We start from the raw sequence: 27481 nt of genomic DNA on the forward strand, positions 1-27481 counted from the left end.
AAACTTGTTCATTGACCCTCTAAACACAAATATCAGGTGAGTCATATGACGGAGTTTGTACAACTAACATCACCATTGTGATGGGGAAGATCTGGTACAAAGTTTAAGTGGAAGAGCAAATCCCTGTAGATAGTGAAATCTTCCAGATATTTGCTGATTTTGGATGACATTGTGCTGATTGTATCAAGTACTGGACCATGGAAACTCTTTTCCTGGAACAGAGGTATAATCATTCAGAAGAGTTTGGCTGGACCATCCACAGAGGAAAAACCAAGTGGATAAAGACTATTGCCAAGATTATGACATACTATTGGATGAACAACCTATAAAGTTTATTTGGTAGTATGTATATCAGTCCATCAATAAACATTTATTAAATGCCTATTATGTGCCAGGCACTGTGCTAAACACTGGGGATACAAAGAATGATAAAAGACAATCTCTGCCCTCAAGGAGCTCACAGTCAAATGAGGAAGACAACATGCAAACCACCATGTACAGTCAGGCTATATGAAAGATGAATTGGAAAAATCAAAAGAGAGAAGACACTAGAATTAATAGAAATTGATAATTAGGGAAGAATTAAAGGGGAACTCTAGAATGTGGGATTTTAGCTGGGACTTGAAGGTAGAAGAAGACTAGAAAGGTTGGGGGAGGGCAGAGGATTTGATATGTCATCTTGGAGGTGATAGGGAGCCAGTGGGGTTTATTGAGTAGGGAGGGTGACATGGTCAGACCTGTGCTTTATGAAAAATCATTTTGTGATAAATGTTGGAGAAGATGTGGGAAAATTGGAACACTAATGCATTGCTGGTGGAATTGTGAACTGATCCAGCCATTTTGGAAAGCAATTTGGAACTATACCCAATGGGCTTTAAAATGTGCATACCCTTTGACACAGCAATACCACTTCTAAGGTTGTATCCCAAAGAGATCATAAAAATGGGAAAAGCACCCACATGTACAAGAATATTTATAGCAGCTCTTTCTGTGGTGGCAAAGAATTGAAAATTTAAGAGATGCCAATCAATTGAGGAATGGCTGAACAAGTTGTGGTATATGAATGTAATGGAATGTGCTATAAGAAATGATGAGCAGGCTGACTTCAGAAAAACCTGGAAAGACTTGTATGGACTGATGCCGAATGAAGTGAGCAGAACCAGGAGAACATTGTACACATTAACAGCCACATTGTGTGATGACTAACTTTGATAGACTTAGCTCTTCTCAGCAATGCAAGGATCTAAGACATCTCCAAAAGTCTCATGATGGAAAATTCTATCCATATCCAGAGAAAGAACTATGAAGTTTGAATGCAGATCAAAGCATACTATTTGCTCTCTTTTATTTTCTGTTTGTTTTTTTAAAAATTTCTTTCTTATGATTCCTCCTATTGGTTTTAACTCTTCTTTACAACATGACTAATGTGAAAATGTGTTTAATAGGAATGTATATATAGAACCTATATCAGATTGCATGCCTTCTTGGGGAGGAGAGGAGAAATTTTAAAACTCAAAAGCTTATGGGAGTAATTGTTGAAAACTAAAAATAAATTAATTAATAAAAAAATTTTTAAAGGAAATAATTTTGATAGCTGAGGACAGAATAGACTGAAGTGGAAGTTCAAGCAGAAAAGCATGCAGGAAGAAGATAAGCATTAATTATGCACCTACTATGTAAGGCATACTTACTAAGCACTTAACAGATATCTCATTTGATTTTCACAACAATTTTGGGAAGTAGGTGTTATTATTATCCCCATTTTACAACTGAAGAAATTGAGGTAGGCAGAGGTTAAGTCACTTGTTCAAGATCACACTGCTAGTAGATGTCTGAAGCTGAATTTGAACTCGATTCTTTCTGACTCCAGGCCTGGTGTTTTATCTGCTGAATTACCCAGCTGGCAGGGAGATCAACCAGCAGGCTATTTCAGTAGTCCAGGTATGAAGTGATGAGGGCTAGTAGCAGGGTGCTGGCAGTGTTGAAGGAGAAATGCTTTGTTCCCCAACACATATGAAGGCTGGCAGTGTGATATCTGGGACTGACAGCAATCCCAAAGTTAGGCTTGTTTTTTTAGTCAACCTTAAGCATCAAAACCTAAGAATTAATATTGTTGCTTTTATTTATATGGAATAATGAATGCTTATGTTTTTGACTGAACACCCAAGCTTAATTTCTAGGTGCTCTCAGTGCTCCTAATTGACACTGAGTGACTACTATTGAATGCTTTCTGGTACCTTAATAGAGCTGTGTAGGAGCTCAGCTATTGCATGTGATCTTGCTTTCATTGAACATGTGTGATTTATATTTAGGCACGTGACCTTTTGGGAAGTGAACACTGATTTTGTACAGTTTACACACTGGCTATTTTATTGACTGTTGTCTTTTTAACTATTTTTAAAAAGCAATTAATAACATCTTTTTGTTCTTTGACCAAGTCAGGAATGAAGTAGCCCCAAATATGGTGTGATGTGTGTGTGTGGGTGTCACGTATAAGTTTCTGGGTTTAGTAATGGTATAAAAATTAATAGTTTGGTAATTATATGCCTAGAAACCCTGTTCTAAGAGCTTCTCTTCCATTGCTGCTTTCCCTAATCATGCTACAAAGAGAATAGGCCTAGGCGTCGTTTAGCAGATAAAGTGTAGAACAGAGCATTCTGTAGAATAAGGGTCCTGTCTCCATCCTAGCTGGATTAAGGCTACAGCCCTGATTCCTGTGACACCTCCCCTCCAGCTGCTGGGTAGATCACTCATGTATTATGATTAGTTATTCTCCATTTGGCATTTAAAGCTCTTCCCAACCTGCCCCTTCCTAGCTTTCCAGTCTTCTTACCCATTACTCTCCTCTGTGCACCCAAATTCCAGCCATATTGCCATCCTTGCTGTTCCTTCCACAAAACACTTGTTATCTCATTTCCCTGCCTTTCCCTGAGTCTGGGATGTTTTCCCCTCTCACTTTTACCTCTTAGTTTCGTTCAGAGCTCAGCTCATCTTCTACATGTAGCCTTTCCTGATCCCCATAGCTGCTAGTGCCCTCCTTCCTCAAACTGCCCCGCATTCATTTTATACATATTCTCCATGTACTTCTCTGTATGTCTGTGTTGCCTTCTCTGTGAGAATATAAGCTCTTTGGAAGCAAGGACTTTTTCACTTTTGTTTTTATATCCCTAAATGCTTAAGGTAGTGTCTGGCGTGTAGCAGGTGCTTAATAAATACTTGCTTGATTTGGGGCAGCTAGGTGGTGCAGTGGATAGAGCTTCAGCCTTGGAGTCAAAGGACCTGAGTTGAAATCCAGCCTCAGACTTTACACTAGCTGTGTGACCTTGGGCAAGTGACTTAACCCCGATTGCCTCACCAAAAAAAAAAATACTTGCTTAATTGAATGATATGCCAGTCTGTTCCTTGGCATACTTGATTGAAAATATCTTAAGTCAGGGGTTATTAGGGCCTGTGAACTTTTAAAAGGATATTTTTATACCTATTTTACCATATGTAGTATAATATATATTTGGATTTCTTTATCTATATTCCTTAGTTTGGTTACTATGGATTTAAAAACATTATTATTCATTTGGCTGCAGAGGCATTAAAAAAAGAATTAGTGGTCCTCATTTTCTTTGGCTGCACATTCTTGATTTGATTCCTTTGCTGATGAGCATCTAATGAGAAACAGTGTGATAATGGGAGAGACCTTGGGACTTCTCCAAAATGAGGCTATATGTGCTTCTGTGAAAATGGGCCTTGGTCCTGGTGCTTTGCCTTTTGTGATTTTCCATTTTTGAAAAGGGTTTGTAGACTCTAATCTTCTGAGTTTCAAACAGTCAGGAGAACAAGCTTCCAGACTTCCTGGTACCCCAGCATCCTGACTTTGCAGCCAGTTCAGCATCAGTGCCCAGAGAAGCTGAGTGACCTTCAGAAGAGATCTTTGAGACCTAGCCCATGAACTGATGAGAGGAGGACTCATCCAGTAGCCATGCCAGATATGGACTTGATGGGATAGTTGTTATATAGGAATTGAACATCCTCTGGGCATTCCAGTGATTCTGAAATACTGTTAGGTCGTTATCCAAACCCCATTCCCTATCCTCCACTACTCAGTTGCTTATTTCCATCCTCCCAACCCTCCTACCCCAAACCAAATGCTACCCATCCCTTCCACTATGCCCTTGGAATGTCTATTCCATAAGCAACAAACTTCTCTTTATCCTGAATCTTTCCTCTCTCACTCCTTACTTGCTGCATTGGTTTTGTTCATGCAAAAGCTATTCAGATTCATGTAATCAAAATTATTTGTTTTATCTTTATGAACTCCTCTATCCTTAATTGGATTAAGAATTCTCTTTCTAGCCATGGTTATAAGTACTTTTTTCCATTTCCTTCTATAAACTTGTATTTTTATGGTGAATGCACATTTGAAACTTAGTGTTATGTATCATATAAGATGCTTGTCTAAACCTATTTTTTGGTAATTTCTGTCAGTTCTCAAACAGGGAGCCCTTTCCTAAATATTTTGTTCTTGGTTTCATTGACTACTGAGCTATTAAGTTCACTTATTTCTGATAATTTATCTAGTTTGTTCTACATATCTACTTTAATGTTATTTAATTTGTCCCAAATAGCTTTGATAGTTACTGCTTTATAATATAGGATGAGGGCTAGAAGTTCTATTCCCATTTAATTCCTATTTTTTTAAATAAAGGCTTTCTAAAGAAGATGGTTTTCTTCTCTGCAAATAGCTATGGTTTTGTTTCATTTTGCCAGTGCTTATGTTTTAATTTGTTTTCAACTTGGCCTATTACTATAGCTAATATTTCTAGGAATAAGTCAAATAATATTTTATTTTATAAATAGCAAAGCAAAGGCATTGTTGTCTATCCTGTATTAATGGGAAACGTTCCCACTGTTTTTCCATTGCCAAGTAATGCTAACCTGGGCATTTAGATAAATATTTTTAGATTGTAAAGTCTTTTTGTTTTGGGAGGTTTTATCATAATAGAATAGCTGTGATGATAATTTTAGCATAAGTGAATACTATATTTTTCAAAGATTTTTCTGAACTTATTAATATAATCATGTGTTTAGTTGTTTTTGTTTTAAATATAATTCATTTTAAAGCATAATAATATTTTGCTCTTTTTTTTTTAGGGTGTTGGTATCTCAATTCATGGGCATTTCCGAGTGGCTACAGAGAAAACGGTTTTTGCTATGCCCGAAACAGCAATAGGTAGGAATTATTCTCAGTTTTGACTTCTGGTATTGTCTTCTCTTGATGTGTTTCAAATTACATGAACATTGTTGAATTAATTGATAGGAATCTTATGTGAGAAGAAATGAAAGAAGAGTTGAAAATAAAACCAAATTGAAAATATTTAAATGATTTTCTGTTAGTTCAATATATAATTTGTGCAGACAGTAAAGTAAATCTTAATGGCATTCAGGTACAAATATACTGCTAAAGATCTAAGATAAAAGATTATTAGTAGTAAACATTGTTATGAATTAAAAGGAGAGCATCTTTTCATCGTCTGGCACAGAATTCAGGAACAGGCAGATGAAGAGCGTGGTCCTTGAATTATACAGGATATTTGAAGAACTTGGTCTTCTGGTTGTTCAAATGTGCTGGGTACTAAAGAGTTGCCACATAAACTGACATCAAGTGTCACTATTCAGAGATTTAGAAAACAATACAGTTAGCATAAAATTATGATGAAGTTAATTTGATTTTAGTATAGATCAAATTTACTCCCCAGTCTGTATAGGTTAGTAAAAATGGTGCTAGACTTGAAGTTAGGAGAATTGGGTTTCAGTTGCATCTGATAGCAACCTCAGTTTCCAAATCTGTAAAATGGATACTAACACTTGTGCTACCTACCTTGTGGTGTTGTGAGGAGATCACCTTGTAAACATTAAAGCTATGTTAATCTGAGTCAGTATTATTTTAGGGCTCTGCAATGTCTGCGAGCCATTGTTATGAACATGTAATCAATTGTAGCTATCTGGAAGAACTAATTAATAACTAATTAAATAACTGGTTATTTAAATGTTGCATACATATCCTAGACTTATTATAGTTGGATATATCTTCAAGTATGATATGGATGTTAAAAGAATTATTTATCTAAGTTTACTGAAGACTTATGGCTGTTGGTTCATATAATGCTCGTTCATTTTGGACAAGGTATTTTCACAAGCTCTTTTCACCTTTTGAGATTCTCATATTTGATCTCTGCTATCTAACCAATGTAATAATTTCGTTTGTGAATAACTACTGTTTGATGTAAGATAAGAAAGCTTATTTTACCTTAGTTTGCTGTTAAAAAAATCAATATAAATATCAGATTTTGTTACTGTTCGGAGCAATCAATATCCAACAACCTGATAGAGTCAGAGATTTTTAAGTCAGTTCGTATTTATTTATGTACACTTAAAACTGTCATTCAGAGGTAGCCTCAAATCATTTGAGTGCTTACAGATTAAGGGTTTTAAATTCTAAACGGGAGTTGGAGGTCTTATTCTAGAGGCACGTGAGAGCCACTGCAGTTTCTTGAGCAGGAGAGTGACAGGGTTAGTCAGATGCTTACTGTGACTACCCTGAATGAGAATATGGTGATGGTTCTATAAAGCTAATGAGCCCTGATTTCATTCAGCATATAACTAAACACCATAAAACAAGTGCTTACAATGATCGCTATCATAATTTGTAAGTGGATTGTCTTCATTTATTACTGGGCAATGGCCAAGAGATTTTTTTTAGATTATAATTGAGTTATGGAAAATGTGAAGTATAAATACTTGGTTAAATATAAATTAGAAGGCTACACTTAACCATTTTAACACCAATCTGTAAATAATATATAAAAATTAATGAGGAATTTCAGAATTTTTAAAACATTTATATAACACTCTTAAGGTTTAAAAAGTTTTACATACATTATCTCATTTGATCCTTGTAATATCTCCAGGGGGTAGATGCTATTTTACTGAGTCGAAGGTTAAATGACTTGCCTTGGATTTGAAATCAGGTGTTCTTTACTTCTGGTATTCTATCCACTGTTGATGTACAAACTTAATTTTTGAATTTTCATATTCATTCATTCATTGAACATGTATTCAATGGGCACCTATTGGCTGCCAAGCATTATGCTAGGTGCTGGGATACAAATACAAAAGGGGGGAGTCCCTGCCCTCAAGTAATTTACATTCTATTGAGAGTAAACAACATGAACAGTGGAAAGTCAATGCAAAATATATACAAATACAATATATACAAAGTATATGGAAAGTTATTTCAGTGGGAGATTTTAAGAGGCAGAATTGAGAAAGGAGTGCTTAGTGGAGGACAGCTTGGGCAAAGGTACAAAGGTAAGAAACTCAATGTCCTGTACCCAGAATAGCAGGTAGCCTAGTTTGGTTAGATGGGAAAGGTTAGGTGCAGCCAGATTAAGGGCTTTTAGATTCTAAACAGGGGTTGGAGTTCTTATTCTAGAGGCATGTGAGAGCCACCCCAGTGTCTTGAGCAGGAGAGTGACACTATCAGTCAGATGGTTTGGGAATAGACCACAGCCAACAAATTTAGAATTTGGAATTTGTGTGCCTTCTTATTTATTTCATGAAAAATCCTGTATATGTATGTTTTCATGCATGGTAGTTAAATTTAATTTCATATGTTGCATTTGTTCAATCTAATGGGATTTAATTCTATAGCTATCATATACAGATATTTTAATAATTTCCAGTTTAACTCTACTGTGACTTGTACTGATTAAAGTATAATATTTAATCACGTGGATGAGTGCCCCTAATCTGTTTCATTTGAACCAGTCCTGCCACTTTTGATTTTTAAAAATTTTCTTAAATTGCAGGATTTTTCCCTGATGTGGGTGGAGGTTATTTTCTACCACGGCTTCCAGGAAAACTTGGTTACCTCCTTGCACTCACAGGATTCAGATTGAAAGGTATAGATGTACAAAAAGGAGGAATTGCTACACACTTTGTAGACTCTGACAAGGTTAGGAATTTTGTATAATTCCTTTGTTCATTATGAGATAACTTGAAATTAAGAGGTGTGGCTAACCTTAAAAAAGTCGAGTTTGTGAAACTCCAGTCATAGGAACTAAATGAAGCAAAGCATAAATTATTTTGCTCTATGGAAAAATTCTACAGGGTTCTCTAAGAAGTGAGTTACCACAATGATTTAAAACCAGTCAGTTGGTAAACAAACATTTATTAAGCATCTACTATGTGCAGGCACTGCTAAGTCCTTGCCCTCAAGGACCTTAAAATCCAGTGGGGGAAAACAAAAGGGAGGGAGGAAAAAGTACCCAGGCAGCACTCATGGCAGACTCTAGTCCAAGGGATGCAACTGGTAGGAAATGAAGAGATGGCTGGCCTGGGCACCCTATTTAAGTGGAGGCTTTGTGCCACTCTTCAGCCCTGGAATCAAAGCGGCAGAGGTACTGAGGATTCTAACCAGTTGTGAGTACCCAAAGCTGGTGCAGTTTCACAGGGTGATGAGTTTCCTGATGCTCAGGTTTTCTAGAGGCATGATCATGACAGGTTCCAGTCCAAGGAGTGCAGCTAGTGGTGGTGGTGGGGGATGGGAGTTGGGGGGGAAGAAATAGGTTTGATTTGGTTGTTTGTTTTTTTAAATTTGACTCCTGCATAATTTATCTGGAATATATCTTTTGCTTAAAGCCTGGTTGACCTATAATGTTCTCGCTTTTTTTAAGTAACTGGGCTGTTTTCCTCAGACAGAAGACATTTTCTTGTGACCCTTGAGATTATCGCTTTTGATAGCAATGTGTTTCCCATTTAAACTACCACTACCCTCACATATGCAAGATAGGACAGTCACTTATCCACATGTCCTCTTGACAGAGCTAATACAGTTTCTGCTTTTGATGCTGGAGCCAGATGTTATAGTACTTACAGAACAGTTAATTACAACCAGTGACTTTCAGTGATTCATCCCCCTACTCTCCCCACATTGCTAGTATTCTGTGTTTGTTGCTAAGCAGGAGAGGACACTACTGCGAGATTACTGATGGAACTTTCTCTGTATACCTTCTACAGGCATACAAATGTTAGCTTTTATAGGGTCTTGAAACAAATAAAATTGATTCCTCATTTCATACAGGTGCAGTTACAAGTTAAGTCCCATTATAATGGGCTACACAGGACCTTCAAATAGTATTGTTTAAACGTAATTAATTACCTGATGATGCACATGTGACCAGAAATATCATTCTCAATTTAAAGAATTCAGAAGTAAAACAGAACTGGTAGCCAGTCTTTCTGTAGCAAATTGGGAGAAAGTTGTCAGAGTAGAAGGAAAGAGGAAAATGTTTTTCTTTTCAGGTTTCTGAATTGTTTGCTGTTCTGGGTTGAGATTTTTGGCTGTATTTTCTTGGTGGCTTGATTGAGATGTTTAAGATAAGAAAGAATGAGGGAAGTTGAAGGGTAATTGCTTTTTTTTTCCCCAAAAAACAAAAGAACTATGAAGAGCTTTTCCTTTAACTGAGCTCTCAGCTACCCTAATACCCATTATGTATACATTGTACAATTCCACCACTGGATCAGGAATTTCAAAAAACCATTTGTCCTCCTGGGTTATGCCTTTTTAAACAAGATACTTACCATTCAGAGCTATTTTTATTACTTAACACTTCTCTTTGGAATAGGTTTTGTTTTTGCAAGTTTTTACCTGTAGTTTTTTAATGCTTTTCAAGAATTTAAGAATTTTCACTGGTTTTTCCTTTGTTGGTAATTGCATTGATAATTTTCCTCTCCTAGTAATTGGTAAGTTCCTTTAAATTAGAGTATTAAGTGGATTCATATCTCATTTTAAAACTGTTTAGATTTCTCTAGTGAAGTATTTTTGTTCTCTTATTTTAAAAAAAAAAGTTTGTTGAATTGAATATATATTTAAAGGCCACTTATTGAGGCTTGTAGAATGCCTGACCTTTAGAGACAATTTTGTTTGGGATAGAGTAGTTTGAGGATATCTACAGTTACTGCTTTTCAAGAAAATTTCTTTCAGATAATTATAGGAATTGAATTGTTTCCTCACAGCTGATGATTGGTTTGGTTTAAATCAATTGGCAGCTGTGTTATACTCATTGACTATGAAAAGTAACCTATTTAGGATTCCTGAGTCTGGCCTGTCAGATTTAGAAAGCCATACCTATAGAATCATAGAATGTTGGGGTAGAAGGGATTTTATTGGTCAATCAGGGCAGTCCTGTCCTATACTTGAGTAGAATGAGGCCCAAAGTAGTAAAGTGACTTATTCAAGGTCACACTATTACAGCTGATATTATAAAAGTTCTATTTAGGAAAAGAAAAAGTTAAGGGTAATTTTGATATATTCTATAAAGGCCCTGAGCTTTCCTCTTACTTTATTACAAATTTTGATAGCCAATTAAAAGAATTTTCAAATGTCAACCAAGGTTTTATAAAGAGCCTGTTTCAAATATAAAACTATAAAGAGCCATTTGAAATGATTTTTCAAAATGTTCATGGTATATACATTTGCTACATACATATGTATATGCATATACATATAGTATATACAATATATCTCACTTTATACAATAAATATGTACGTAAATTACTACATTTTTTCACGAATTACATTTTATTCTTGATTTTTAAATGACGTTAACATTTCAGAGATAGTTAATCCTAATTTCTTATTTACCATTCTTTATTCCTTAAAACAAGACCTCTATAAAATGCTTCTTAGGAATCTAGATATAATTCTTAACAATAGCTATAAAGGCTGCTTGCTGCTATCTTTATCTTGAGAAAGAGTAAAAAGAAATGGCTTAATAAGATGAGACTGGCTGGGAGACTAGGGGGAAAAGACAAAGGTAGATGATGTAATTTCTCCTTGCTCAGTTCCTCTTTCACTTTCCTGGTGTCCCCCCAAGTAATATTTGTTGTACGGGAATGTGCCTTCCTATGTGGAGGAATAATTAAATCACTGATTCAGTAAGAATAAGTAGCATCATGTCTAACTCAGATTACCTTGGTTTTTTTTCCTTTAAAAGTGGTTTTTAAATTTTACATCTTTTCTGTGAGATTTCAATTTTTCTTTAATTTTACTCTTTAGTTGACTATGCTGGAGAAAGATTTGTTAGCCCTGAAATCTCCTTCAAAGGAAAATGTGGCCGAAGTCTTGGACACTTACCAGATGAAGGTAATCTAATTGATAGTTTTAACTTCAGATTTTAATTAAAGAAATTCTACTAAGATATTACCATATATATGTAATAGTCATTCATATATATATGAATTTTAAGCTGAGAGAGATGCAGGGAGAGAGAGAACACACTGGAGGCCAGCTGTGAGTCTTTGCTTGAGGGCTCAGAGTTCTAGATTGTCTAAGATCTGACTTCCAGTTTCCTCTTAGAGAAGAGATGCCTACTGACAGGCCCCGGGAACATAACAGAATAATATGAAAGAAAGGTTGAACTTGTTCTGCTTAGGTCTCAAGGGTAAAATTGAGAACCATAGGTGGAATCTGCCAGGAGGCAGATTTGAGTTTGGGTTCAGTGTAAAGAAGGGCTTAATAAAAGTATTGTCCAAAAGTGTATGTACTGCCTTTAGAAGTAGTGAGTTTCAGATCATGGAAGTCTTCACAAGGAGGCTGGGTTGTCACTTGTTATTGATGTTACATAAAGAATTCATACTTAGGTGTTGATAGGATTAGTTGTCCTTGAAGGGCCTTTCTACCTTTGATAGCTTATAGAATGTCCATATTATTCTAACAAGGTTTGCCGCAACTTTGCTTCTTCAGTCCCTCTTCTACAAGTGAATGGTTTGTCATGTAAAACCTATGTTGTGGGTTGAAATGTGTAGCATGGCATTTTAGAGGTTCCACTCCAGAAACTGAATCTTATTTGTTTACATTTTAGTGAGCAGGATGACATTGTCCAAAAAAACCCCAAAACAAAACAAACCAAAACAGCAAAAAAACCCCCCACAAAAACGATAGAGCCATATGAGGTTTTACTCCAGCAGTGTGTATTAGCCTCTAGTGAATATCCATCTTATAATAAAGTATATTACAATATTCCAGTGCTTTCCTTAGAGATTATCTGAATCTACATTCTCTCACATAAGCCAGAAAGTTTTAGATTTAACTATTAGCATCAAGCATGATACATGAGTGGACTTGTTAATCTTTTGTGAATACTGACAAAAAGCCTGAAAATGTCTAAAATAATTCTGAGTCCGTAACAAAGCATATTTAATACTCTGAACTAAGACGATCTATGTAAAGAGCTTTGTAAACCTTAAAGTGCTATATAAATTATCCTCATAATACTAACTGGATTTTGAACATGGTAGTAAATTATGTATATTTATCTGCCATTGTAGATGTAATTTGACTAAATATGATAATTTATTATTGTTTATTAATAGATCTTTTATTATCTATTAATATTTATAATCTATTAGTTATTATTAAACTTATCATTATCATAGCAAGTTTAAAATTTCCACATTATTTTAATTCCTTCAATTAACCAAGACAGAATTTTTGTCATCTCTTTTTGTGCAGTCTAAAATCGATCAAGATAAACCTTTCATACTTGAGGAACATATGGATGTTATTAACAGGTATTTTTTTTTCAGATTTTCAGTGCTTTTATTTTCCATGTAGTCATTTATCTATTGTCTTATTTATTTGTAGCCTCTATTTATAACATTTATTTGTTTGTTTAGAGCATAAAGTTTTTTTATTAATTTTTTTTCAGTTCCAAATTCCTCTTCCCCTACCCATTGAGAAGGCAAGAAAAACAAGACTTATTACAAATATATATATATATATATATATATAAAATCATGCAAAACAAATTTCTATGCTAGCTCTGTCCCTTGCCCTACCCCCAAAAAAGCAAGTAAAAGGAAGAAAAAAATTATGCTTCAGTATGTATACCGAGTCCATTAGTTCTCTTTCTAAAGATAGATAGGGCGTTTACAAGTCTTTTGGAATTGTAGTAGATCATTGTTTTGATCAGAGTACTAAGTCTTTCACAGTCGATTATCTTTACAATATATTTGTTACTGTGTAGATTGTTTTTCTGAAACTCTCCTCTTTTATCAGTATTAACAGTTATTTAGCAGCAATTTCTGTGTATCTGTTCCTACGAAAAGAATATTTTAATTTGAATTTGCTAACAGTGCAATAATAGGAAGTTTAAAAGCTGCATAGTAACTATATAATGCATATAATTCTAATTTAGATAACACTTTGCTTTTATTTTCATTCATCTTTGAAAGTAGTTATTCAGTTTCTCCAAGGCTGTAAGAGTGATTGGGATAGAGAAGCAGGAATACTAGTCATCATATTTTAGGACAAGGTACCTTGACAGGGCAGAAAGAATGACAGACTGACCAAAAGGAAAATCTCTGTGAACTAATAAATTTTTTTTTTTGCTTTTGGGTGAGGTAATTGGGGTTAAATGACTTGCCCAGGGTCACACAGCTAGTGTCAAGTGTCTGAGGTCAAATTTGAACTCAGGTCCTCCTGACTCCAAGGCAAGAGCTCTACACACTGCACCACCTAGCTGCCCCAAATAAATTCTTCAGAGTCATTTGTTCAAGGTACTAAGTAAAAATATTTCATATAGTTAAATCATAAAAAAAACAAATAGGACAGAGAAAAAAGCTAAATAGTAGTAGAGTATGTTAAGCATCTGGAGACTTTTGAAAAGTGTTTATTTTTACATCTGAGAGTACTGGGACATCTATTAATTTTGACCAATGTGGTAAGAGATAGACAGCATGGTAGAGTGGATATAGACCTGGCATTGGAACTTGGAAGATTGAGTGAGGTTCATGCCCTGCCTCTGGCACAGGCTGGCTTTATAATTCTGAGCAAGTTATTTAATCTCAATGTGCACCAGGCATCCCTCTAAGGCTATTGATCTACTTTGGTAGAGGGAATTTCCTGGAAGGAGGAGAGCATCTTTATTAGTGAAATCAGAAGTCTAGGCACCCCCTCCCCCCAAGCAACAACAAAACAACTCAGAAATAATCATAGTAAATAAAATGAAAGAATATAATAAAGCAAAGGAATATTTAGGCTTAATTTCCCATTAGTGAATAGTTTCCCAGAGGATCTAGTCTATTTCTTGTTATATACTGTAGAGAGGGGGAAAAAATCCTGCATTCCCCAGTTCCAAATTCAAATTCTCTGATAGTTCAGAAGTGGAAAATAGGTCACCAGTTGGCGATACAGTAAATTTTTCTTTCTATAGATGTTTTTCAGCAAGCACTATGGAACAAATTATTCAGAATTTACAAGAAGATGGTTCACCTTTTGCACTAGAGCAATTGAAGGTAATGTACACATATCACCAATATAATATTATTGTGGTAAGACGTATAATTATGACATTGAAAGCCTCTGAACTGTACTCTGTTATCATCATTTTACTTTCCTTTGTGGATCCTGAGTGAGACTGCCTCTGACATCACCTCTGCAAAACTCTTGGGAACCCAGATTCCTCACTTTATTGCTGGATAATGAAGACAAATTCAAGTAGATAGGAGATCTAGAAGAGGAGGACTCACCTTTGCTATTTTCCATCTTGTGGGGACAGATATGAACTAGGAAAGGAATTATTAAGGAGGAAAGGAATTATTAAGGAGAAAATGATTAATATGTGTGTTGAGGCTTAGAGTTGGGAGAGCTGGTTCAGGTGTGAAAGAATTCACTTAGACCTCTGTAGCCATTGGGAGCTTTATTTCGTGAACGGGTCTGAGGTTAGCAAGGAGCTTAAACAAAGGGCGACGATATAGGAAAAGACCCAGGGTTATGTAGACAGAAAGCTATACAGCCTGTAGGAAGATGATGTATTTTTAAAGTTTCATATGGCAGTTGGAGACTAGGGACAGGATAAGAACAAACAAGGTGAGGAAGATGGTTGTCAAGATAAGGAAAAATTGTGGTGACACAGGATGAGGAAGATAAATGACAGGATAAGGAACACAGGATAAGGGAAACAAAGGCAATTCTTTTGGTATAGGAATGGGCTACAGAATAAGCCTCAAACCCCCTCAGCGGCCTGGGAAAATAACTCTTAATATCATTTGTAATCCTAGGGCACTCTTTGCCCCCACATCATGTGGCAGTTGTAGCATTTAGCTGTAGAGTCTATTGCTATGGAACAGACTAATAGAAGCCCCTTAACCAAGGATAAAGGTAGGTTTGATAGTGAAGTTTAACCAGTAAAAATAAGCAAAACAGACCAGACTTAAGCAAATTTCAGTATAGAAATTGTCATCAATATTTTTGCAAAAAAAATTTGTTATGTGGTAAATGATTACAGTACTTGCTTTTAATGACAGTGACGGACTTTGTATATAATAACTTTTTTTAATAATAACTTTTTGTAAAGAATAATGACCTTAAATGTAAAGAATAATAACCTTGAAATATGCTTGTGCTAGAGCAAGCACGTTCATTTTTGAAGTATATTTTAGTCTCATACTTTGAATTGTCATGATAAATTGTTGATACTGATTTATTTTGTGGCTAATTACTTTGTAGGTTCAATTTGTACTTCACTTTTCTGTGACTGATTTTATTATTTTATCTGAGTAGCAAGAGATTCCATCTGTAGCCTAGCTATCTTGGACAAATACTTGTACATGTGTTAATGTTTAGGTACACTCTGATCCTTCCTTTTAGTATAATCCTCAATTAATGATGGCTTTACAACCTATTTAAGTGAAAGAAAAACCGCTTTTATGTAATTGACCACATAATTGTACTTATCCTACTCAAACCTGCCCAAAGTATGATGGAATGTCACAGTATTTTTGGCACTTCAGCAGAAGAGAGTGGGAATATCCTTCCCTGTACTATAGATAAAAATACTTGAATTTGAATTTATTTTTTTCATTTTTGTAGCCATAAAATATACCAATATTTTAGCTGCCCAGAATTTTTGTATACAGGTACAAAAACCACCTGTGAAAATGCAAAAAAATTCATTGTTGCTTCTACGTTTTTGAGAGGGAAGCCTCAAGTTAAAACTGTTGCTCTAAATGAGGATGATTATTTTTAGTTAAATCTGCCTCTTAGTCATTCTGTAAGACTAAGATTTGTTGAGTGCCTCCTCTCTTTCCAGAGTACTGTACTAGATAATGTAATTATTGCTTATCCAGAAACAGTGAAAATGTAAGCAATACAACTAGCAATTTCATTTAAAAACAATTAAGCCTGATAGAACATATGAAATCACTTAAAAATAGAACAGATAATAATGTTTTTAATCAGGCTTTAAGCTTTATAAAGTGTTTTCCTCAAAATATAACCCCTTCAGAAAGATAGCATAGATGTTGTTATCCCCATTTTGCAGATGAAGAAACTAAGGTTTAGAGAAGTTAAATAGCTTATCAAAGTTCACTCAGGTCTGCAATAAATAGCAGGCCTGAGATTTGAAACCAAGTAATCTGTCTCTAATCTTTAAACCTCACTACATTTGATTAAGCAGAACTGGTTAACCTTAAAGTGTGGAGAAAAAATTGGACAGCCTTTTTAGTGCTTTGGTATCCTTCATTAAGAGAAACAAAGTCCTTAGAAAGCTAGCAGACATTCACAGCAGGGAAGCAGCATGGTGCAGTTGGAAAGAGTGTTGGATTTGGAATCAGATGATTTTAGTTCATATCCAATTCTGCCACCCATGTGTCCTTGAACAAATCACATAACCTCTCTAGGCCTCGTTTTTTTATTTGTAAAATAAGGGAGCTGGACTAGATGAGCTGTAAAACACCTTCCACCTCTGAATCTATGAACCTATTCCTGATGGGCTTTTATTCGCCTGCTCTCAAAATACAATGAGTAAAAGCTAGCCCCTGATACAAGAAAGGCATAAGATTTTTCATCTTAAATAATGGTAGGAACTGCCTAGTGCAGAGGTGAAATAAATTCGTAGTAAATCCTGCTGACTTGTGCTATATCCTAGCCTTTAGAGTCAGAGTTCCTTCCTTCAGGCATGCTAAACAGAGGCACAGAAAAAGCTCTTTAGACAAAAAATAGTTCCTTGAGTAAAAGACAATCAATCCACATCTCTGAACAGGTATTATACAAGAGTCCAGGTGATGATAATACTTTTCCTTGTCAGTTTAAGATTTAGGGATTTAATTGATCTTAAAAGTCTCTCTCTTTTTTGGGGGGGGCAGGGGAGAGGTCCCCGAGTAATCAAAGAATTTCATATATCAAATAGAATAGAAGCTGAACTCCTTGAGGTTAGAGACCATTTTATTTTTGTTTTTATATTCCTCATACCTAGCACAGTGCTTGGCACATCATAGGTGCTCAATAAATCCTTGTGGAATAAATGAATGTAAATACATAAAAAGAAATCTCCTTTGTATTTCCAGCTTTTGGTCATGCAGCTTCCATGTGACTATCTCTATTGAGGGGGATTTTAATTCTGTTTCTGCATTGATTCAATTGTTAAGAATTTTCTTGTCTTGAACTAAAATCTGCAACTTTGCAACTTCTACCCATTTCTCCTGGTTATATTCTTTTGGGTTAATCAGAATAAGTCTAATCCCTCTTCCATATGGTAGTTCAGACATTCAGGGACTGCGTTTACATCCCTTTTCCAGGTTAAACATTCCCAGCTCTCTCAGCCAATTCTTTTATGGTATGATCTTGAGCCCCCTCACCATACTAGCCACCCCCCTGGAGATGTTCTATCATTTCATTGATTGTTGTTGTTCAGGTGTGTCTGATTTTTTATGACCATATGGGCAACAGTATGCTAGGCCCTTCTGTCTTCCACTGTCTTCCATATTTTGTCCAAGTTCGTGTTCATTGTTTCCATGGCACTATCTATCCATCTCATCCTCTGCCCTACCCGTCTCCCTTTGCCTTCAATCTTTCCCAGTATCAGGTTCTTTTCCAATGAGTCATGTCTTCTCATTATATGGCCAGAGCAATTAAGCTTCAACTCTAGTATTTGACCTTCTAGTGAGTAGCCTGAATGAATTTCTTTTAAGTATTGACTGATTTAATCTCCTTGATGTCCAAAGGATTCTCAAAAGTCTTTTCCAGCACCACAATTCAAAAGCATCACTTCTGTGGTGTTCAGCTTTCATTATAGTCCAACTCTCACAGCCATACATTATTATTGGAAAAACCATACCTTTGACTATATGGATCTTTGTCAGTAAAGTGATGTTTCTGTTTTTTAGTATGCTGTCCAGATTTGCTATAGCTTTTCTTCCAAGAAGCAAAGGTTGTTTTTTTCTTTTATTTTTTAAAAACTTTTCTCACTTAATAGTATTTTATTTTTTCCAGTTATATGTAAAGATAGGTGGTTTTTTTTTTTGTTTTTTGTTTTTTTAGGCAATTGGGGTTAAGTGACTTGCCCAGGGTCACACAGCTAGTAAGTGTCAAGTGTTTTGGTCTGAGGCCAAATTTGAACTCAGGTGCTCCTGAATTCAGGGCCAGTGCTCTATCCACTGTGCCACCTAGCTGCCCCAGTAGCTTTCAGTATTAACTTTTATAAGATTTTGAGTTCCAAATTTTTTTCTCCCTCCTTCCCCTCCCCCCTCAAGACACATATACACTCATATTATAAACATATTTCCACATTAATGATGTTGTGAAAGAAGATTCAGAGCAAAAGGGAAAAACCACAAGAAAGAAAAAACAAAAAAAAAAGAAGAAAACAGTATGCTTTGATCTGCATTCAGACTCCATAATTATTTCTCTGGATGTAAATAGCATTTTCCATCGTAAGTCCATTGGAACTGTCTCTTAGATAACCGCATTGCCGAGAAGAGCTAAGTCTATCAAAGTTAGTCATTGCCCAATGTTGCTATTACTGTGTACAATGTTCTCCCAGCTTTGCTCACCTCACTCAGCATCAGCTCATGTAAGTGTTTCCAGGTCCCTCTGAAATCGGCCTGCTCATCATTTCTTATAGAACAACAATATTCCATTACATCCATATACCATAATTTGTTCAGCCATTCCCCAGCCAATGGGCATCCCCTCAATTTCCAACTCTGCCACCACAAAAAGAGCTGCCATAAATACCCTTGTACACATGGGTCCTTTTCCCTTTTTTATGAAGTAGTGGTACTTCCGGATGAAAGGGCATGCACAGTTCTACAGCTCCTTGGGCATAGTTCCAAATGAAGCAAGTGTCTTTTAATTTCATGACTGCAGTTGCCATCTGCAGTGATATTTGAGCCCAAGAATATAAAACCTGACACTGCTTCCATTTCTTCTCTCTCTGCCAGGAAGTAAGAGGACCAGTTGCCTAGTTGTTTTTGGTCTCTGGGTTCCTCCACCTTTTTGAAAATCAACCTGTTCTTCTGGTAATTCTCAGTTCACATATTGCTGAAGCCTGGCTTGCAGAATCTTAAGCATAATATTGCTCATGTGTGAAATAAGTGCAGTTGTTCAGTAGTTTGAACATTCTTTGCTATTACCCTTTTTTAGGATTGGGACATAAACTGATCTTTTCTAATCTAGTGGCCACTAGTTTTCCAAATTTGCTGGCATATTGAATGCAGTACTTTAACAGCATCATCTTTTAGGATTTTAAATAGCTCATTTGGAATTCTGTCACTTCCTCTGGCCTTATTGTTAGCAGTACTGCTAAGGCCCACTTAATTCCATTCTCCAAGAGTTCTGGCTCTAGATTGTGAACGCACCATCATGGCTATCAGTGATACTAAAATCTTTCTTGTATAGTTCTTCTTTGTATTCTTGCCATCTTTTCTTAATCTCTTCTATTTCTGTTAAGTCCCTACCATTTTTGTCTTTTATCCTGCCTATTTTTGCATGAAATGTTCCCTTGATATCTCTAATTTTCTTGAAGAGATCTCATCTTTTCCATTCCATTTTTTTCTTCAATTTCCTTGCATTGCTCATTTAAGAAGACTTTCTTTTCTCTCCTCCCTATTGTCTAGAATTTTTCATTCACTTGGGTATATTTTTCCCTTTCTCCTTTCCCTTTTGCTTTCCTTCTTTCCTAAGCTATTTGGAAAGCTTTATCAGACAGCCATTTTGCTTTCTTGCTCTTTTTCTTTGGATTTTTGTTGTTGTTGTTGTTACTGCTTCCTGCTCAATATTTCGAATCTTATAGTTTTTCAGGTACTCTATCTACCAGATCTAATATCTTAAATCTGTTCATCACTTTATATTCATAAAGGATGTTATTTAGGTCATACCTATATGTTCTGATGGCTTTCCCTACTTTGTTCGATGTAAGTCTGAATTTTGCAACAAGAAGAAGCTCTTGACCTGAGCCATAACTGACTGTATAGAGCTTCTCCATCTTTGGCTGCAAAGCATATAATAAATCTGATTTCATTATTGACCATCTGGTGATGTCCATGTGTAGAGTCACCTTTTGTATTATTGGAAACGCAAAATTGTTGAAAAAGAGTGTTTGCTATGACTAGCAAGTTATTTTGACAAAGTGCTATTAGTCTCTGCCCTGCTTCATTTTATACCCAAGGCCAAACTTGCCTGTTATTACAATTATCTTTTGATTTCCTTACCTTCCTTCTAAAATGTGACTTCCAGTAATACAGAGTATAGCCAGATTGTTAGAACTGAGTACTATGTTTCTCCATGCAGTTTAGGATAACATTTTGGGGGGGTTCTTTGACACTGCTGTCTCATTTTGAGTTGACTGCAATAACACCCCTAGATGTTTTTTGTATAATCTGTTGTCTAGCCAGGCCTCTCCTATCTTGCACTTGTTAAATTTATTTTTCTAGCTCCAGCGTAGCTCCACTTTACATTTGTTCCTATTGGGTTTCATCTTATATAGATTTGGGCAATTGTTTTACTCTATTTTATATCTTTTTTTGGATCCTGATCCATTATTAGCTATTGCTCCCAACATTATGTCATCAGCAAATTTGGTGAGCATGCCATTTATGCCTTCACCCAAGTCATCAATAAAAGGGTTAAAAAGCACAGGGGCAAGGACAGGTTGTTGGGGTACTCTAGGAAGGTTGCTAGGCCTTCCTACATTCTACACCACTCTTTGGCTCTCAGATTCAACCAGTTATGAATCTTTCTACTTACACTATCATCTAGTCTACATTCTCCATCTTGTCCACAATGACAGCAGGAGAGAAAATGTTAAATGCTTTGATGCATTCTAGGTTTACTATGTCTATAGAATTCTTCTGATCTTGATGCTCTGTATAAAAAGGAAATGAGGTTAGTTTGGCATGACTCATTCTTGATGAACTAATTCTGGCACTTAGTTATCATTATTTCCCTTCCTAATGTCCATGAACAACCTCTTTAATAACACAATCCAGAATCTTTCCAGGAATAAAAGTCAAACTCATTGGTCTGTAGTCTACAAGTCCCCTCTTCCCTGTATGGAAAATGAAGCCATTTGCTTTTCTATAATACTGCAACACAATTCCTCTTCTCTCCAGGCTTTTAGAGATCACTAAAGGTGTTTCACCATTCACATTTAGTTGTTCTTTTAGTATCTTAGGATGTAGCTCATCTGTGCTTACTTATATAAACTCATTGAAGGCAGCTAAGTGCAGAGCTGTAGCCAGGGCCTGCTGGGAATGTGCCTCAAGAGTGCTGACTTCCATGGGGTATGTATGCTGACTCCTCAGGACCATTTGCATCCTCACTGTAGCAGTCCAGAGATCACTCTCCCTGTACTGCACAGTGTGAGACTATTCCCTTATTTGGCCTCTCCCTTATGGTCCCATCACTGTGATATTCTCCTTACATTTAATCTGCTTCCCCCAATCCTCCTCCCCTCCCAAAAAAAGAAAAGAATAGAAAAGAAAACACTTCAGAAGGTGCAAGTGGGTCTCTCTGAGGGAGACGAAGTACTTATTCTTCCAGAACAAGGCACATCTGGTTGAGCAGTCCTCTGTGCCATTATAATGCCTCTTCCCTTTCATGGGACTATGTCCTCTTCCTGCCATAGTTCTTCGTTTTGCTATTGTGCCCTCCAACTATCCTCTGTATCACTTTTGGCCCTGCCCCAGGTGAAATAATTTCAGTTATGCAAGAGGTCTTTATTAATGCCTTATTTGTCTTAGATTTTAATTCCTTATTCACTCTTTATGTCCTATCTTAGTCCAAAGTTCATTTTCCTTGGGAGAGAAAGTAGAGGCAAAGTGATAATTGAGTAGCCCTATCTTTTTTCTGTTGTCTATTATTAGTGTTCCACCCATACCATGTAGTGATCCTGTTCTTTTGTTGAGTTTTCTCTTGCCTCCAAAATAGCTAAAAGATTACTTCTGTTGTCCGTAGTATTTATTGCTACAATCTCAGTTCTACCTTAGCTTTTTGGGGCTCCTGACAAGACTGTTACTCTGTTCTTCTTCTGTTAGCTGTCATTGCTCCTATCTTCCAAATGTGCCTTCTAAAAATCTGAGTTCATTTTATATCCACCTTGATCCTCTTAGACATCTTACCATTTTTATTTTGTCAGAAGTTAATTATTTATTTATTTTAAAGAGAATTTCAGTCCTGATAGATTCCCATCCTTCATGATTTAACTTCCCCCTTTGGCTCCTACCTTTCCTTTCTCTGAAGCTTCAAAATCTGTTCTCTCAAAATATAGATTGTCAGATTATGTTTTGCTCTCCTCTGTCTCTGTTATGAATTCTAAGATGGAGTGGCCACTTGTCCCCAGTGTTTTTGTCATTTCAGCTTCAGCAGTCAGCTCCTTCTTGTTGGTAAGATTCATGTCCAGAATAGCATTTGCCCTCTTTGCTTCATTTACCTCTTTGAAAGATAAATTGTGATCAGTACAATTCAAAGATAATCTGCTTATTCTGCTTTTGGCAGAAAAGGGAGCTCCAGCAAGATGTCTGTGTGGTCAAAATCACTCCAATATCAATTTTATTATGTCATCTCTCTGTGTCAGGTGATCCATTTCCCAAATCTCTTAGCTATTTCCTCCTGTCCAGTTGCCCTATAATATATTCCCCCACCATTTTAGTGTTTTTTTCCACCCTCAATTTATCTTCACTTAAATGGTTTCTACTATGCTTCTCCCTGAAGGGGCTCTACCTTTCTTCTTTTTCTTAAAAAAATTATTGATATCTTTTGTCTTTATATCATCTACTTTTCCTTTAAAAAAAACCAGTTCAACAAAACTAACCAACATATTGAAAAAGTCTGACATCTTTATGTTCCATGACCATATTCCTTACTTCTGCAAAGAATCTGGGTTTTTAAAATATATAATACCATACTATAGCCACCTTTAGCCTTTCTTTTCCTTTTGAATAAAGCATACTTTTTCATAGTCTTATTCTAGTTAAGCATTCCATCCCACCAACTCTCACCAAGTCTTAGACCTATGAGATCGATTTTCTGCCTTGATAGGGGTGGGGACCCTACAATAAGGACCTAGGTGGATTCTGCAAAGGGCTTTGTATTTAAGCAAAGTATTTTTTAAATGAAGACTATTTTTGTTATATCTAGTGAGAAAAATAGACTTTTTGTATAATCTCTGAAAGGGTAAAAGCAAAATTTTATATTTCCATAAAGCAGTATTTTTCAATAGATGGGTTTTAGTTTTTTCCCTGTGAGTCTTTTACTTACACTAGTTGTCAGTCTGAACATTTGTATTACAGAATTATGTGTTTATATGTGTGTATACATATATAGTTATGTTGCAGATCTTTATGTAATTATAGCTGTTCATATACATGTGTATATGTGTATGCAATGTGTAAGACTGATTATTTTTATTTAATACTTTGTGACTATCCTGAATTCATACAAAACCATACTTCTTAATTATAGTTTGTTGAATCTGATGAAAAAAACTTTGTGAACTGACAGACTGTTACAGTGACTTATGATACCTGAACTAAATTTAAACCTGTGGTTCTTTGTAGTAACAATTAGAATCCCAACTTCACAATTTTTCCTGCAGGACCTTTCAGAATTCATCAAAAATTAAATTGTCTGTATGTATGCATGCATATACAGAGGTATATTCTAAACAAAAAGAAAACAAGAAGAACATCATCATGGAGGAAGATAGGCACATTATTACTTCATTAAGCATTTATAAATTGGGAAAAGTTCAAGTCATGACTAATTTTTAGGTTGTTTTTTTTTGCAAATCAGTTTGTTAATTTAATGAAGATTTAATGGTCTTCAGAAGGTTTTCATGAACTGACCAGATATGAAGTACTAATCCTGAGCAGTTCTAGTTTAGTAATTTTAACAATTTTCGTAGGTTCCCCTAAAACAGGTATGATGAGCCTCCAGCCTGTCGAATAGTTCTCTCTTTACTTCCCTGACTCACAAGGATACAACATTGCTATAAAAGGCTTTGGTAAAGATATTAGAATAGATTTGTAAGTCTTTGGTAAAGACTTACAGGAAGGTGGTGGAATGAGAGGCCAGGGAAGAACTTAGCTCCTCAATTATGCCTCTTTCTTCATGGATAGATTAAAATGACCTGAAATATAAAGAAAATTTTTTTAAAAGTTAAATAACTGAAGAGCCATAAGCTAATTAGTCAAGTACCATATTTTTTTTTGGTAAAATTTTCTTCAAATAGTGAAAATCTACTTTTTTCACTCCAATCTCCCTCCCCTCCCAAATTGAAAAATAAAGGAAAACAGTACCCTTGTAACAAATGTGTAATCAAGCAAAATAAATTCTCACTTTAGCATCGTCTAAAAAAAAATGTCAGTATGTGCTCTGAGTCCATCACTTCTCTGTCTATAGAGAAAATCACATTAGAAAATTCTACAGTAAGAATAACATATAGATAAAGAAAGGACAAAAAAACCCAAGCAAGCAGAGGGAAAATCACTCTAATATGATGAACAAATGTTATATTATTAAAAGATCACTAAGAGAATTTACCACCAGCATGGTAATTTTGATCAGCAACTAAAGTTTCACAAATGGACTTTGTATAATGGTTGGATGCAAGAAAAGTTCAGTGAATGTCACCGAGACTGTGTTAAAAAAAAAACTGGGACCTCAGCTCTTGTAGCTTGTATGTAACATATTGTCTTCTACCCATTTAGTCTTTTTATGGATACAGTCATTCTTTATATAGTTGAACTTGAGAATGCAACTTAGACCTGCAATCTCTAATTAGAATTTTCTATTTCTGGACTTAGTGGGAAGTTAAAAATCATCACCAAAAGTTTTTATGGTAGTCATTCATTAACAGGCTATGCAGAGTTTCTCTCTCTCTCACATTATGTGTGTGTGTATATATGTGTGTGTGTGTGTGTGTGTGTATATATATACACACACACACACACACACACGCACATACCCATACATACACATATATATGTATATGTATATATGTATGTATATATATCAGCTGCAAATCAAAGGTTAATCTTAACATATATTAAGTTTGTTAGAACTCCCAGTTAGTCTTTTTATAATAACAATACTAATAATAACAGACACTTATGTAGCACTTTAAAGTTTACAAAACTCTTTGTAAACATGTATTACCTCACTTGAGCCTCACTTGACCACGTGAAGTAGGAACAGTTATTATCTCCATTATCCAAATGAGAAAACTGAGATTGTGAGGCCACACAGTTAGTCATGGCTACATACATGGCTACACACACATCAACAGCCTGTCCTACAAACGTGAAAGGAAATGGAAGTATTACAATTATGTCATCATGTCTGTAATTTTTATTGTGTTGAATATTTGAAGATATAGCTAGCACTTATACAGCGCTTTAAGGTTTGTAAAACACTTTTCATTTGTTATTTTATTCTCAAAACAACTGTGTGAGGTAGTTGCTATTATTATCTCCATTGTACAGATGAGGAAACTGAGGTAGAGAGCAATTAAATGACTTACCTAGGGTCATGAAACTAAAAAGTATCTTAAATAGAATTCGAACTCAGGTCTTTGTAACTCCACGTCTAGCACCATCCATGAAACCATTTTGCTGCAAATAAAGGATATGTGCAGATAAAGATTATGTTGATTTAATAGAGGTGGTAAAGACACTATAAATATGTACTTAACCCTTTGTCTCAACAGATAATTAAAAAAATGTCTCCATCCTCCTTAAAGATCACATTAAGACAGATGATGGAGGGGTCTTCAAAGAGCTTACCAGAAGTGTTAATTATGGAATATAGGCTGAGTCAAGCATGCTTGGTAAGAATTTCTTAGTGCCTGGGAATTTGAAAGTACAACATGGTCAACAGTCAGTAGACGTTTATTAAACACCTACTGTGTGCTCACCCATAAGAGTAACTGGTTTTGATTACAGGGAGAAACTGCTCTTAGTGATACCATTCATGATTTTATATCAAACAGTTACGTCTATGCAATAGTAAATCTATGTTATCTGGGAACAAAGGATTAACAGCATTGTTTTTATTATTACAAATACTATTCTGAGTATATTTTAAAAGCAGACAGCATAATCCTACATGCTATGTTTTGTTGGCCTGTGTATTTTTTTTAAAAGAAGGCCCACATTTGCATATTTAAGTATCTCGTTGTCATATGCCTCCCGCCAGCAGGATCTCTCTGTTTCTGTGTTGTGCATAGTGCCTGTTGAATGACCATTTTGCTGTAAGAGGAATGAATCAGTCATTTTTGTGATTATCATCAAAAAGAAATATACTGTTTAATGTACAACCTTGTCCCATCCCCCAAAACAAACAAACAAAATAACCCCTGGGGGATTAAGAGTTTAATTGACAATAAAAAGTAACCAATTTGTTTTCTTCTTCTCTGTCAACAATTTAGTTCAGTTCCTGGGTAAAGAGGGTACTATTGTCTTTCATTTAATCAGAAACAAAATTATATTAATTGTGTCTTGAAAATTTTGTGTGTTTCAAAATGTGCGTGATATTACCTAAGTTCATCTCTGTTTCTTTAACTTTCAGAGAGGCTTTGACTTTTACGAAGGTGTTCGAGCAAGTAAGGAAACAATTATTTTTCTTGCTTGATGACTATATATGACTAAGATTAGGGTTAGGCTGGTACCGCATGCTTTGGTCAGAGATGCGATAGTTTGTCAGTGACAAGTTTATCTTTTCTCAGGCTAGCAAAGTACTTCATCAGTACTACCCATAACATTGCTTAAGAGAGGACTCTTCTTCCGATATTGATGGTGTTTGAAAAATATAGCTCACCTTGTAACTACTGTGCTTGATGTTAAGAAAGCTCAACTTGCTCATAGGGCCTAGTGCCCTGCTCTCTGTTAGGTGCAGTATGAGCTCGTTAGATTTAAACAGTTCACTGCTGTCCACCATCCTAGATGCTGTGGAAGGTGATTATGTAGGTGTGTGGGCACAGGCTTAAAGGTGGAATCTTTATTTTTTCTTTTATATACCGTCCCAGAATAGAGCTGTCAGCCAGTTGCTGATCACTCCTTTTATGTCTTCATCACTGTTAATGGACATTCCAATAGAGGATGTCACCACAGGTCACTAACATGACTCAGTCCTGAAGCTTTGAGGCAC

At 35.7% G+C, this 27481-nt stretch overlaps 1 protein-coding gene across 5 annotated transcripts in view; it reads left to right on the forward strand.

The window, feature by feature from the left end:
• Positions 1 to 27481, forward strand: part of HIBCH (3-hydroxyisobutyryl-CoA hydrolase) — a 109426-nt gene that overhangs the window by 68030 nt on the left and 13915 nt on the right. For 3 of the 5 annotated variants that reach the window (XM_020993635.2, XM_078146927.1, XM_078146926.1), the window contains 7 exons: positions 5146 to 5224; positions 7863 to 8008; positions 11114 to 11200; positions 12569 to 12627; positions 14271 to 14352; positions 26043 to 26162; positions 26903 to 26936. In XM_020993635.2, coding sequence (XP_020849294.1) covers positions 5146 to 5224; positions 7863 to 8008; positions 11114 to 11200; positions 12569 to 12627; positions 14271 to 14352; positions 26043 to 26162; positions 26903 to 26936 — 607 coding nt within the window. The remainder of the gene's footprint in view (positions 1 to 5145; positions 5225 to 7862; positions 8009 to 11113; positions 11201 to 12568; positions 12628 to 14270; positions 14353 to 26042; positions 26163 to 26902; positions 26937 to 27481) is intronic. The other 2 variants (XM_020993636.2, XM_020993637.2) reach the window with 2 other exon arrangements.

This window comes from Phascolarctos cinereus, unplaced genomic scaffold (assembly GCF_003287225.1).
Source record: "Phascolarctos cinereus isolate Bilbo 61053 unplaced genomic scaffold, phaCin_HiC Scaffold_726;HRSCAF=1367, whole genome shotgun sequence".
NCBI lineage: Eukaryota > Metazoa > Chordata > Mammalia > Diprotodontia > Phascolarctidae > Phascolarctos > Phascolarctos cinereus.